Source organism: Nerophis lumbriciformis, linkage group LG22 (genome assembly GCF_033978685.3).
Source record: "Nerophis lumbriciformis linkage group LG22, RoL_Nlum_v2.1, whole genome shotgun sequence".
In the NCBI taxonomy this organism is placed as follows: Eukaryota; Metazoa; Chordata; class Actinopteri; order Syngnathiformes; family Syngnathidae; genus Nerophis; species Nerophis lumbriciformis.
Genome location: NC_084569.2, coordinates 11,218,539 through 11,233,682, shown reverse-complemented (window position 1 = coordinate 11,233,682; position 15,144 = coordinate 11,218,539). Strand labels below are relative to the sequence as shown.

Here is a 15,144-nt window from a genome sequence, read left to right as displayed (position 1 = left end):
ACAACCCATGATGTAAGTGGTTATTTTAGCCTACTATCAAAATGACTTTAAAAGTCTTGTATAAGTGTTATAAAGAAGGCAACACATGATGTAAATGTCTATGTTAGCTACATTAGCCTACTATCAAAATGACTTTAAAAGTCTGATATAAGTGTTATAATGAAGACAACACATGGTGTGTCTATCTTAGCCTACTATCAAAATGTCTTGAAAAGTCTAATATAAGTGTTATAATGAAGACAACACATGATGTGTCTATATTAGCTATATTAGTCTACTATCAAAATGACTTTAAAAGTCTTATATAAGTGTTATAATGAAGGCAACACATGATGTAAGTGTCTATGTTAGCTACATTAGCCTACTATCAAAATTACATTAAAGGTCTTATTTAAGTGTTATAATGAAGACAACACATGATGTAAGGGTCTGTTAGCTATATTAGCCTACTATCAAAATGACTTTAAAAGTCTTATATAAGTGTTATAATGAAGACAACACATGGTGTGTCTATCTTAGCCTACTATCAAAATGTCTTGAAAAGTCTCTTATAAGCATTATAATGAAGACAACATATGATGTAAGTATCTGTTAGCTATATTAGCCGACTATCAAAATGACTTTAAATGTCTTATATAAGTGTTATAATGAAGGCAACACATTATGTAAGTGTCTATATTAGCTATATTAGCCTACTATCAAAATGACTTTAAAAGTCTTATATAAGTGTTATAATGGAGGCAACACATGATGTAAGTGTCTATATTAGCTATATTAGCCTACTATCAAAATGACTTTAAAAGTCTTATATAAGTGTTATAACGAAAGCAACATATGATGTAAGTGTCTATATTAGCCTACTATCAAAATGACTTTAGAAGTCTTATATAAGTGTTATAATGAAGACAACACATGATGTAAGTATCTGTATTAGCTACATTAGCCTACTATCAAAATTACATTAAAAGTCTTATATAAGTGTTATAATGAAGACAATGCATGATGTAAGTGTCTATGTTAGCTACATTAGCCTACTATCAAAATGACTTTAAAAGTCTCTATATAAGTGTTATAATGAAGGCAACACATGATGTAAGTGGCTAATTAACTATATTAGCCGACTATCAAAATGACTTTAAAAGTCTTATATAAGTGTGATAATGAAGGCAACACATAATGTGTCTATATTAGCTATATTAGCCTACTATCAAAATGACTTTAAAAGTCTTATATAAGTGTTATAATGAAGGCAACACATGATGTAAGTGGCTAATTAACTATATTAGCCGACTATCAAAATGACTTTAAAAGTCTTATATAAGTGTGATAATGAAGGCAACACATGATGTGTCTATATTAGCTATATTAGCCTACTATCAAAATGACTTTAAAAGTCTTATATAAGTGTTATAATGAAGGCAACACATGATGTGTCTATATTAGCTATATTAGCCTACTATCAAAATGACTTGAAAAGTCTTATATAAGTGTTATAATGATGACAACACATGGTGTGTCTATATTAGCCTACTATCAAAATGACTTTAAAAGTCTTATATAAGTGTTATAATGAAGACAACACATGATGTAAGTGTCTATGTTAGCTACATTAGCCTACTATCAAAATAACTTTAAAAGTCTTATATATGTGTTATAATGAAGGCAACATATGATGTACGTGTCTATGTTAGCGACATTAGCCTACTATCAAAATTATGTTAAAAATCTTATATAAGTGTTATAATGAAGACAACACATGATGTAAGTGGCTAATTAACTATATTAGCCTACTATCAAAATGACTTTAAAAGTCTTATATTAGTGTGATAATGAAGGCAACACATGATGTGTCCATATTAGCTATATTAGCCTACTATCAAAATGACTTTAAAAGTCTTATATAAGTGTTATAATGAAGGCAACACATGATGTACGTGTCTATGTTAGCTACATTAGCTTACTATCAAAATGGCTTTAAAAGTCTTATATAAGTGTTATAATGAAGACAACACATGATGTAAGTGGCTATATTCGCTACATTAGCCTACTATCAAAACCAATGTGTAATGAAACATGGAAAAATAAACTGAATACACAGAGGACATAAGTACAGGAAATTAAATGAGCTCAAATATACCTACAAACGAGGCATAATGATGCAATATGTACATACAGCGAGCCGAAATAGCATGTTAGTATCGGTTAGCTTGCAGTCATGCCTGATTAACACTCCAACAAGTCAGTAACATCAACAAAGCTCACCTTTATGCATTCCCGCACAGCATAAAACGTTTGGTGGACAAAATGAGACAAAGACGGTGTGAAGCAGACACACAAACATATTAAACATTGGGCTTTCTGACAGTTAGGAAGGTTTGTGTCGTGTTTGTCCTCTTACAGAAACCAAATGACAACAAAAAACATATTTTTCACCCCATTTTTTTACCATTTGCATACATTTTTGAAAAAGCTCCATGAGTGCTGCTAAAGAGCCGCGTGTGGCTCTAGAGCGACGGGTTGCTGACCCCCGCGTAAATGAATGAAAACATAACAGGTGAATATTAGACTAGAATGAGGAAAGTCCCTTAAGCGCTCATTTAACGGCTGCAGTGAGTAAGCATCAAAACCACATCCTCAACACAATCCACATTCCCTTCATTCCTGATTAACTTTAACCTCGCGTGTATTTTTAGATGTGTGTTGCCGCCATGCGGACGCTCACCCCGGCTCGCCCGGCGCCAGGCACCGTGGACCAGAAGAATCCTCTCCAGTCCTGGTCCTCAAAGATGTAAGGGAGGATGCGGGTCAGAATGCGGGTGCAGTTCAAGACCGCCTGCTTCTCCCTTTCCGAGGGGCAGCCCGAGTCGGCGCCCTGCACCAGTTTCTCCACGGCCTGAGGAAGCGCAGCATAAAACATGTTATTCTTCTGTTTAGTTTAGGTAAAAAAAACTGAGAGGCTTTTATCAGCTAGAAAATATCATAATCATTAATAGCATATATATTTCATTTGAGTCTATTGATACATTTATGTATATGTATGTATTATATATGAGCATCTAATTAGCCCGTCAGCACCATATGTGGCTCTAATCAACACAATTGCCCCAAATAAAGTCATCCTTTAATAATAAATGACCAATATTCATCTGTCCACATAAATAAATAAGTACGCATAGTCTCCTTCCATGTGACTTTAATAACTGTCCTATACCATGACTGATGTGTCAATGTAAACAAAACATGATGCAAGTACAGCAGACATGACATACAGTCATGATCAAAAGTGTACATACACTTGTAAAGAACATAATGTCATGGCTGTCTTGAGTTTCCAATCATTTCTACAAGTCTTATTTTTTGGTGATAGAGTGATTGGAGCACATACTTGTTGGTCACAAAAAAACATTCATGAAGTTTGGTTCTTTTATGAATTTATTATGGGTCTACTGAAAATGTGGGTCAAAAGTATACATACAGCAATGTTAATATTTGCTTACATGTCTCTTGGCAAGTTTCACTGCAATAAGGCGCTTTTGGTAGCCATCCACAAGCTTCTGCTTGAATTTTTGACCACTCCTCTTGACAAAATCGGTGCAGTTCAGCTAAATGTGTTGGTTTTCTGACATGGACTTGTTTCTTCAGCATTGTCCAGGCAAGGCAAGGCAAGGCAAGGCAACTTTATTTGTATAGCGCTTTTCATACACAAGGCAGACTCAAAGTGCTTCACAGACAACAAAGTGAAATGAAAGAAAATAAAAGCAAAATTAAAATGCAGACAATAAAAATAAAAACAGTGCGGACGGAGGGGAACATTATCACAATTTCAGAAGGGTTAAAACCATTAAAAATCAGTTCCTAGTGGCTTATTATATTTTTCGAAGTTTTTTTCAAAATTTTACCCATCACGCAATATCCCTAAAAAAAGCTTCAAAGTGCCTGATTTTAACCATCGTTATAAACACCCGTCCATTTTCCTGTGACGTCACATAGTGAAGCCAACACAAACAAACATGGCGGAAAGAACAGCAAGCTATAGCGACATTAGCTCGGATTCAGACTCGGATTTCAGCGGCTTAAGCGATTCAACAGATTACGCATGTATTGAAACGAATGGTTGTAGTGTGGAGGCAGGTAGCGAAAACGAAATTGAAGAAGAAACTGAAGCTATTGAGCCATATCGGTTTCAACCGTATGCAAGCGAAACCGACGAAAACGACACGACAGCCAGCGACACGGGAGAAAGCGAGGACGAATTCGGCGATCGCCTTCTAACCAACGATTGGTATGTGTTTGGCGGCAGATTTCTTCGACTTTATCGTTGGAAATGCATCTGCTTTGAGTGTCGCAGGATATCCACACATTCTTGCCATCTCTGTCGTAGCATAGCTTTCGTCGGTAAAGTGTGCGGAACAAACGTCCAATTTCTTGCCACTTTCGCATCTTTGGGCCACTGGTGCAACTTGAATCCGTCCCTGTTCGTGTTGTTACACCCTCCGACAACACACCGACGAGGCATGATGTCTCCAAGGTACGGAAAACAGTCGAAAAAACGGAAAATAACAGAGCTGATTTGAGTCGGTGTTTGAGAAAATGGCGGATTGCTTCCCGATGTGACGCCACGTTGTGACGTCATCGCTCCGAGAGCAAATATTAGAAAGGCGTTTAATTCGCCAAAATTCACCCATTTAGAGTTCGGAAATCGGTTAAAAAAATATATGGTCTTTTTTCTGCAACATCAAGGTATATGTTGACGCTTACATAGGTCTGCTGATAATGTTCCCCTTTAAAAGTTAAAAGATTTAGCTGAAAGCTGAGGTGAACATAAAAGTTTTCAGTCTAGTTTTAAAAGTAGTCAGAGTTGGGGAAAGTCTGACATCTTCAGGAAGTTTATTCCAGCTATTTGTTGCATAGTGACTGAATGATGCTCTCCTTTGATTTGAGTTTACTCTGGGAACCGCTAACAGATTGGTCTCAGAAGATCTTAGTGATCTAGAGGGCTTATATAGTGGGAGCATATCAGTGATATACTTCGGCCCTAGACCATGTAGTGATTTATATGTGAGCAGGAGGATTTTGAAATCAATTCTCTGATGTACAGGGAGCCAATGTAAGGATTTAAGAATTGGTGTAATGTGCTCACATTTTATGGTCTTTGTTAGAACTCTAGCAGCAATGTTCTGAACAAGCTGTAGCTGCCTGACAGTTTTTTTTGGGAAGACCTGCAAGGAGACCATTACAATAGTCTAGCCTACTGGTAATAAAGGCATTTACAAGTTTTTCTAAGTCTTGAGCTGACATGAGCCCTCTTTATGTGCTCGACGCCTCAATCATTGGTATGTTTTCATCTACAAAACCATTCTGGGTATCACTCCATCTTATCTGTCTTGTCTTTTAACAAAGAAACAAGGAAGTCACAATCTTCGTTCAATGAATGTTCTGCAATTTGTCGTCCCCAAAGAAAGAACTGAACTGGGCAAGAAAGCATTTAGGTTTTCAGCACCGAAGGCTTGGAATAACCAACAATCGAATATTAAACTTCAAACCCTAGTTACGTTGAATGAGTTTAAAGCTTCTGTGAAAGGACTGCAGTCTACCTTGTCTGTATGCACATGTGTCATGTGAGCAAGTTTTAATGTTGTAAATGTGATGTTTTATGTATTTGTTTACTGTTTTTAATGTAACCTTGCTGCTGCCCTCTTGGCCAGGTCTCCCTTGGAAAAGAGATCAAAGATCTCTATGGGATTTTACCTGGTTAAATAAAGGCTAATAATAAAGTCTTGTTACATTTTTGAGGTGATAGTAGGCCGATTTTGTTACTGATTTGATGTGACTGTCGAAATGTAAATCAAAATCTAAAATAACCCCAAGATTTCTGGCTTTATTTGAGGTTTTCAGGGACAGTGATTGATCCACATGTTCCACGTGATCCACATGTTCTCAATGGGGTTTAAGTCAGGACTTTGGGAAGGCTATTCTAAAACCTTAATTATAGCCTGATTTAGCCATTCCTTTACCACTTTTGACGTGTGTTTGGGGTCATTGTCCTGTTGGAACACCCAACTGCGCCCAAGACCCAACCTCCGGGCTGATAATTTTAAGTTGTCCTTAAGAATTTGGAGGCAATCCTCCTTTTTCATCGTCCCATTTACTCTCTGTAAAGCACCAGTTCCATTAGCAGCAAAACAGGCCCAGAGCATAATACTACCACCACCATGCTTGATGGTAGGTATGGTGTTCCTGGGATTAAAGGCCTCACCTTTTCTCCTCCAAACATATTGCTGGGTATTGTGGCCAAACAGCTCAATTTTTGTTTCATCTGACCACAGAACTTTCCTCCAGAAGGTCTTATCTTTGTTCATGTGATGTCAGATGAAACAAACCTTAATTGTAAAGCCACACACCTAACAAAGTATTGTAAACAAAACATAAAATGAGCAAACATAAACAACACATCATAACAAACTAGATGGCATAAGATGACAGTTCAGGGACGAGGAAAACGATTTGATTAATTAAAAAAAATATATATATATATATTTTGGTAGGCAAAACTACACAAGAACTACAGCACTTATTTCCATAAAACTTCAGGGACAGATTCATCATTAAACCTCTGGGAATAAACATGTGCAAAAAGTAAGTGATTTTTCTTCTCGTTTGCTTGACTATATCGGGGGTCCGCAAACTTTTTGATCTCGGGGGCACATTTAGTTGGAAGAGTTTGTCATAAAGAGTCATAAATATATACATACATATATATGTACTTTATATATATCAGATATCCAAACATATTGCTGGGTATTGTGGCCAAACAGCTCAATTTTGTTTCATCTGACCACAGAACGTTCCTCCAGAAGGTTTTATCTTTGTCCATGTGATGTCAGATGAAACAAAAATGGAGCTGTTTGGCCACAATACCCAACAATATGTTTGGAGGAGAAAAGGTGAGGCCTTTAATCCCAGGAACACCACTCCTACTGTCAAGCATGGTGGTGGTAGTATTATGCTCTGGGCCGGTTTTGCTGCCAATGCAACTGGTGCTTTACAGAGAGTAAATGAAACAATGAAAAAGGAGGATTACCTCCAAATTCTTCAGGACAACCTAAAATCATCAGCCCCGTTGTTGGGTCTTGGGCGCAGTTGGGTGTTCCAACAGGACAATGACCCCAAACACACGCCAAAAGTGGTAAAGGAACGGCTAAATCAGGCTAGAATTAAGGTTTTAGAATGGCCTTCCCAAAGACCAGACTTAAACGTGTGGATAATGCTAAAGAAACAAGTCCATGTCAGAAAACCAACAAATTTAGCTGAACTGCACCAATTTTGTCAAGAGTAGTGGTCAAAAATTCAACCAGAAGCTTGTGGATGGCTACCAAAAGCGCCTTATTGCAGTGAAACTTGCCAAGGGACATGTAAGCAAATATTAACATTGCTGTATGTATACTTTTGACCCAGCAGATTTGGTCACATTTTCAGTAGACCCATAATAAATTCATAAAAGAACCAAACTTCATGAATGTTTTTTGTGACCAACAAGTATGTGCTCCAATCACTCTATCACAAAAAAATAAGAGTTGTAGAAATTATTGGAAACTTTTGATCGCGACTGTACATGTATAAAGGTTAGCCGCATGATATTGTCACACCATTACCTATGTATTTGATTAGTAAATGTATATTTTACCTACACTGTAAGATAAAACAAATCTGTAGATTTTGCGGTCCAAAAAATGGCAGAATTTTACCATAAAATGTACAGTATGGTTGCTGTTTTCACAGTGTATTACTGTAAATGTAGGATTCTGAAGACCGAGCTGTTTAAAAATAAAAATAAGTCATGTTTACAGTGTACAATTTGATGGATAACTTGCTTTGAAATCATAAGGCTAAGTAGATATTTACTGTATGTATGTGTTCACCCCAAAATGATTTGAATGTATGATAATATAATATCTGTTGCACTATTAGATAAAGTTTAAAAGATATATAACTGCATGCAGTACATGTCTTTTTTCCTGTCAAAATATCAAAAGAAAGAAAGATAAAGTACTTTATTGATGCATATTATTTCCAAGTTTTCACGGGCCATTCAAAATTATGTGGCGGGCCAGATCTGGCCTCCGGGCCTAGAGTTTGACACCTGTGTGTTAGATCAATACTGTACATGGCATCTGTGAAGCTGAAGCTTTCAAAAACAAAGGCTACTAAATATTTCATCATTGATCTGAAAAGAACAAACTTTTTCAAATGGAATTTCTTTCAAGTATTAATATTTCATTATCAATGTATTCAACACATATGTATTACTTATATATCATTATTATTTCAATCACATGGGATGGAGGGTCACCATTTTAATTCCATTGCTGAATAAAAGTGCAGTGAAGAAAGCAAAAAGGTGCTGAATAAATAAAACATGTTTTACTAATATATTTTTTACTATAATTATATGGTATTTATATTATGTCAATTATATTCAAAAAGTATCATTTGGGATTGGATGGTAACGATTTTAATGGCATAACAAAAAAGAAACTCAAACTACCGGTACTTGTCAGAGAGTCTAGTATACAGACCAGAGGTGGCACCTGTAAAGCTAATGTTTAAAAAAACAAAACTGTATTAGTATATGTATTTGTGTTTACAGTAGCACCACAAATTTGAAGCTTAATCGGTTCTGTGATGGAGCTCTTGACCCAAAACACTTGTATCACAAATTCATTCAAATGAATAAATTCAATTTAATTGGTGCTTGGACCACTCCAAAACGGCACAATTTTAACATGTGACATGTCTTTAGAAAAATTAAATATAAAATATAAATAATATAAAATATTTAAAACAATATAGAATAATGTACTACTGATAACTACAGTAGTTTTCTGAAGTACTGTAATGATATTGTACAGGATTTAACTTGGACTTTTGGACTTCTATGGTAGCTCTTGGGAGCTCTTGACCCAAAACACTTGTATCACAAATTCAATAAAATGAATAAATTCAACTTAATTGGTGCTTGGACCACTGCAAAACGGCACAATTTTAACATGTGACATGTCTTTAGAAAAATTAAATATAAAATATAAATAATATAAAATATTTAAAACAATACAGAATAATGTACTACTGATAACTAGAGTAGTTTTATGAAGTACTGTAATGATATTGTACAGGATTTAACTTGGACTTTTTGACTTCTCTGGTATCTTCTTCCAGCTTCTCTATATTTTCATGGATAAATGTCTGCTGTTTAGATATTATTTTAATGTCCTTGGCTGATGTTGTCCACTCATTCTGCTTCACAATGTCAGTGCTATGTTCAAACTGCTTTGCCACGGTGGCTAGTTAACGCTGTCATGTTTTTGATCAATTAAATAGCATCCACTTCTTCTTCTCAGTAATGTCTTTCACGCTCACTTTATTTTTTCCAATGGTTGGAAAACAAAGCTATGTCCATTTCTAGCTATAAGCTAATGCCAGCGAGTAAGATCAGATGTTTTGGTCGGATCTTACAGGGTTCACTGTGACATTTGCTATGACAACTAATGCTTACAACTTAAAGCATAACAATGAGCTCTTATCTAAAACACTCTTACATTGAGGTACCACTGTATTTTATTTCTTAATGTCCCTAACAGAGGCTTGGTACTCTCTGCAGTTAAGTACAAAGTGAAGTTGGCACGTTGTGTAAATCGTCAATACAAACAGAATACAATGATTTGCAAATGATTTCCAACTTATATTCAATTGAATAGACTGCAAACACAAGATACTTAATGTTCAAACTGGAAAACATTGTTATTTTTGCAAATATTAGCTCATTTGGAATTTGATGCCCGCAACATGTTTCAAAAAAGCTAGCACAAGTGGCAAAAAAGACTAAGAAACACTTATTTGGAACATCACAAAGGTGAACAGGCTAATTGGGTGCCATGATTGGGTATAAAATCAGCTTCCATGAAATGCTCAGTCATTCACAAACAAGGATGGGGCGATTCACCACTTTGTGAACAAATGCACGAGCAAATTGTCATACAGTTTAAGAACAACATTTCTCAACCAGCTATTGCAAGGAATTTAGGGATTTCACCACCTACGGTCCGTAATATCATCAAAAGGTTCAGAGAATCTGGAGAAATCACTGCACGTAACATTGAATGCCCGTGACCTTCCGTACCTCAGGCAGTACTGCATCAAAAAGCGACATCAGTGTGTAAAGGATATCACCACATTGGCTCAGGAACACTTCAAAAAACCACTGTCAGTAACTACAGTTGGTCGCTACATCTGTAAGTGCAAGTTAAACTCTACTATGCAAAGCGAAAGCCATTTATCAACAACACCCAGAAATGCTGTCGCATTCGCTGGGCCTGAGCTCATCTAAGATGAACTGATGCAACTTGGAAAAGTGTTCTGTGGTCTGACGAGTCCACATTTCAAATTATTTTTGGAAACTGTGGACGTCTTGTCCTCTGGAATGAAAAGGAAAATAACCATCCGGACTGTTGTAGGTGCAAAGTTCTAAAGCCAGCATCTGTGATGATATGGGGGTGTATTAGTGCCCAAGGCATGGGTAACTTACACATCTGTGAAGGCACCATTAATGCTGAAAGGTACCTACAGGTTTTGGAGCAACGTATGTTGCCATCCAAGGAACGTTATCATGGACGCCCCTGCTTATTTCAGAAAGACAATGCCAAGCCACGTGTTACATCAACGTGGCTTCATAGTAAAAGAGTGCGGGTACTCGACTGGGCTGTCTGTCGTACAAAGCTGTCTCCCATTGAAAATGTGTGGTGCAATATGAAGCATAAAATACCACAACAGAGACCCCGGACTGTTGTAGCTGTACATCAAGCAAGAATGGGAAATAATTCCACCTGAAAAGCTTCAAAAATTGGTCTCCTCAGTTCCCAAAGTGTTGTTAAAAGGAAAGGTCATGTAACACAGTGGTAAAAATGCCCCTGTGCCAACTTTTTTTCAATGTGTTGCTGCCATTAAATTCCAAGTTAATGATTATTTGCAAAAAAAAAATTAAGTTTCTCAGTTGGAACATTAAATATCTTGTCTTTGCAGTCTATTCAATTGAATATAAGTTGAAAAGGATTATCCAATTACACAACGTGCCAACTTCACTGGTTTTGGGTTTTGCAAATAAGGCATCTGGTCAACATATGAATATATTATCTAACTTTGTTGACCCCAACATGATCCTATCAGCGTGTTGTTGCGACGGGCGACTTCAGAGACAAAGGCAGGAAGCGGGAGGGGGGGAAAAAAAGCTAGAGGAGGGAGGTAACTCACTTATTTCCACATTCGGGAGCGTGACATGCAATTGCGTTGGCAAGCAACGTTCCATGACGTAGCGAGCCATGCGATTGTGCTCACCTTATAGCACAGAGTGGCCAGGTTGGAGGGCGACTCCTCTCGCAGAGCTCTTATCTCTGCAGCTGGAACTAGTGCAAAAACATCCTGCACCGTGGTGCTGGTGTCGGCCCAGAACTGGTCCCAGAAGGCGTCATCTGTGGCTTCCACGGGCTGTAAAAAAAAAACAGAACAGGTTATATGACATGGACGGTGCATTGTGCATGTAATTGTCTGGTCATGCTGTATTGTTGTGTGGTTTGCCCTGTGATGACAGCAATGTAAACAGTGTTATGTAGCACCATGCATGCACCTGCTGCATCCAGCCCAGCTTTGATTTAACACTATCATTAGAGACTTAGACTTCCTTTTTATTGTCATTCAAATTTGAACTTTACAGTACAGATAAGAACGAAATTTCGTTACCTTAGCTCAGGGGTCGGCAACCCAAAATGTTGAAAGAGCCATATTGGACCAAAAATACAAAAACAAATCTGTCTGGAGCCGCAAAAAAATTAAAAGCCATATTACATACAGATAGTGTGTCATGACATATAAATTGAATTAAGAGGACTTAAAGGAAACTAAATGACCTCAAATATAGCTACAAATTAGGCATAATGATGCAGTCATGCAGTAACCAAATATGTCTGATTAGCACTCCACACAAGTCAATAACATCAACAAAACTCACCTTTCATGCACAACGTTAAAAGTTTGGTGGACAAAATGAGACAGAAAAAGAAGTGGCATAAAACACGTCCTAGAAAGTCGGAGAAAGTTATACATGTAAACAAACTACGGTGAGTTCAAGGACCGCCAAAATTAGTAGGACAAAACGGCGCTCGCCAAATACTCGAATCAGTGAAGCATGTTTAATATAAACAGTGTGCTTTGTAACAATTAGGGAGGCTTGCGTCATGTTTGTCCTCCTACAGAAACCATATTAAAACAAAAAATAAATGTTTTTCCCCTCATCTTTTTCCATTTTTCATACATTTTTTAAAAAGCTCCAGAGAGCCACTAGGGCGGCGCTAAAGAGCCGCATGCGGTAGTGCAGGATAAAAAAGCAATAAGGTGCATATATAAATAAATAAATAGGTTACTGTACAGATAAATATATTGCACTTTTCCATATGCATCCACGTTTATGGGAATATGTTATATTGTCTTTTTTATTGCAGCGAGTTAATCCATTTTGGAGGGAATTGAGGGGATAATTATGATGCGTTCAAGAGTCTTACGGCCTGAGGGAAGAAGCTGTTACAGAACCTGGAGGTTATACGGTGGGAATATGGGTTTTAATGGTGTTTACGTCACAAAATCGGATATTGTTTTCGTCCATCACATTTATATACAGAGTAAATACATCTATTGATGCGAAGAAAACGCGACATATGGGCTGTGCGTGTTTTTTTTTTAATTTTTTAAATGCGTTGTCTTATCTCCTCCGTTTGCAACGATTGGGTCTAACCTGTGTTTTGGTTGTCAGCTGAATCACTGCTTTCCGGAAATTCAGTTTGGAGTCGGTGGTGCCCATTGTTATTTATTTCCCCTTTAAAAACAATAACAATAATGACGATGACGGCACCGCTGCCGCTGAGAATCCTCGTTAAGCTCTCCTCCGTCCTTTAGCTTGAGTCATTGAAGGAGGCGGGCTTAAGGTGTCACTTCCGGGTTTGAGACGCCGTCTGAAGCCTCTTTTATTTATAAATTCTTATTTAAAAATATTCCAACTATTTAGTAGATGTTATGTTTGAAATTTATTAAATTACAAACACCACCATTATCGTTGTCAATTAATATTTTTTTATGGAGCGATATATAAAATATATTTCGCCGATCCCATTGTAAACAGCGACATCTTTTGGCTACATTTTTAATTAATCAAACTCGAGTAAATAAAAGCATCTTTAAATTATAAATTAATAGATTAATTAATTTAGTTATGTAGTCATTTTTTATTTCACACCCAGGAGGATCGATATCACAGAAAAAGAAACCATACAACAATGAAACCCGAATAAAAGAAATACAAGCAGAAATAAAATAAATAAAACAACTTGTATAAAGTTACAGACATTATGTGTTATGTTTAAGGCTAAAAGTAAAACATTACCAGCAGATTTACAAAAAATGATTGTCATCACTACTGAGAATGAAGGTCATTTCAAACATCAGTATTCAAGGACAACTTTAAAACAAATGTGTATATCAGTGGTGGGGGTTAAACTATGGAATTCTCTTTACAATGAGATAAAAGACTGTAAAAATATATTCCAATTGAAAAAAATATATAAAGACAGAACAATAAGATCATATGGACAGCCATAAGTGAAGTGAATTATATTTATTTATATAGCGCTTTTCTCTAGTGACTCAAAGCGCTTTACATAGCGAAACCCAATATCTAAGTTACATTTAAACCAATGTGGGTGGCACTAGGAGCAGGTGGGTAAAGTGTCTTGCCCAAGGACACAACGGCAGTGACTAGGATGGCGGAAGCGGGAATCGAACCTGCAACCTTCAAGTTGCTGGCACGGCCGCTCTACCAACCGAGCTATGCCGACCCTAGTGTTTACATTTTGCTTTATATTGATTATTTTTCATGTTTTTCTGTCTGGTTTTGTATTTCTTTTGTATCATCCCATGAGGTGTATATTACTTTTTTTGTTCAGTTTGTACTTCATGAAGTTTTGCACTTGTTGTGTTTGTTTTCATTATATTTGTATATATTTGTTTGGTTTGTATGATATCCATTAAATAAGACTATGTATTTATGTTGAAGGGGGCAGGAAAATATAAGATTTTTCTTCATCCTGCTCCTTCTCAAGCATTGGTGTGTAAATGTGTGTTTTGTTGCTGAGGTTTAATTGTCTATCGATCAAAGATGCACATCATTGAAGGAGATAAATAAAAAAATGAATGAATGAATGAATGAATGAAAAAAAAAATGGGAATATTGTTTGAAAATACGACACTGTTTCATAATAAACATCTTAACTTTGACTACTTTCTAGTATTGTGTTTGTGTCGTATTATAGTTAACGTATTAGTCTACCATGTCGAACTCCTGGTGTGTTAAACTTTTTTTTTAACATACATAAATTTATATAATTCTCATAAAAGTAAAGGCACTTTCAACATCAAGGAAAGAAAACAAAAGCAAATATAGATAGAGTAATAATACGAAAAAATATATTTTTTTAAATAAAAAAAATAAAATAAGGGCTACCTAAATCACTCGAGTAAATGTGTCTTTAAATTATAAATTAATATACGACTACAAATTGGTGTTTGTATTAATTTAGTTATGTAGTCATTTTTTATTTCACACCCAGGGGGATCCATATCACACAATAAAAAAAAACATACTACAATGAAACCCAAATAAAAGAAATACAAGCAGAAATAAAATAAATAAAACTTGTATAAAAAAAAATAAAAATGGGAATATTGTTGGAAAATACGACACTATTTCATACTAAACATCTTAACTTTTACTACTTTCTAGTATTGTGTTCGTGTCGTATTATAGTTAACGTATTAATCTACCATGTCGAACTCCTGGTGTGTTAAACATTTTTTTTTAACATACATGCATTTATATAATTCTCACAAAAGTCAAGGCACTTTCAACATCAAGGAAAGAAAACTAAAGCAAATACAGATGGAGTAATAATACTAAAAAATATGAAAAAAAAAAAAAATGAAAAAAAAAAGGGCTACCTAAATCACTCGAGTAAATGTGTCTTTAAATTATAAATTAATATACGACTA

General features: G+C 36.0%; 1 protein-coding gene across 1 annotated transcript in view; it reads right to left on the bottom strand.

Annotated features, from left to right (window-relative positions):
- LOC133615567 (protein HID1) overlaps positions 1-13,023 on the bottom strand; it is a 43,732-nt gene extending 30,709 nt beyond the window's left edge. The window contains exons 1-3 of the mRNA XM_061974255.1: positions 12,839-13,023; positions 11,389-11,538; positions 2,723-2,893 (exon numbers count right to left, since the gene is read on the bottom strand). Coding sequence (XP_061830239.1) covers positions 2,723-2,893; positions 11,389-11,538; positions 12,839-12,904 — 387 coding nt within the window. The 5' untranslated portion in view covers positions 12,905-13,023. The remainder of the gene's footprint in view (positions 1-2,722; positions 2,894-11,388; positions 11,539-12,838) is intronic.
- Between the last annotated feature and the right edge of the window lie 2,121 nt (positions 13,024-15,144).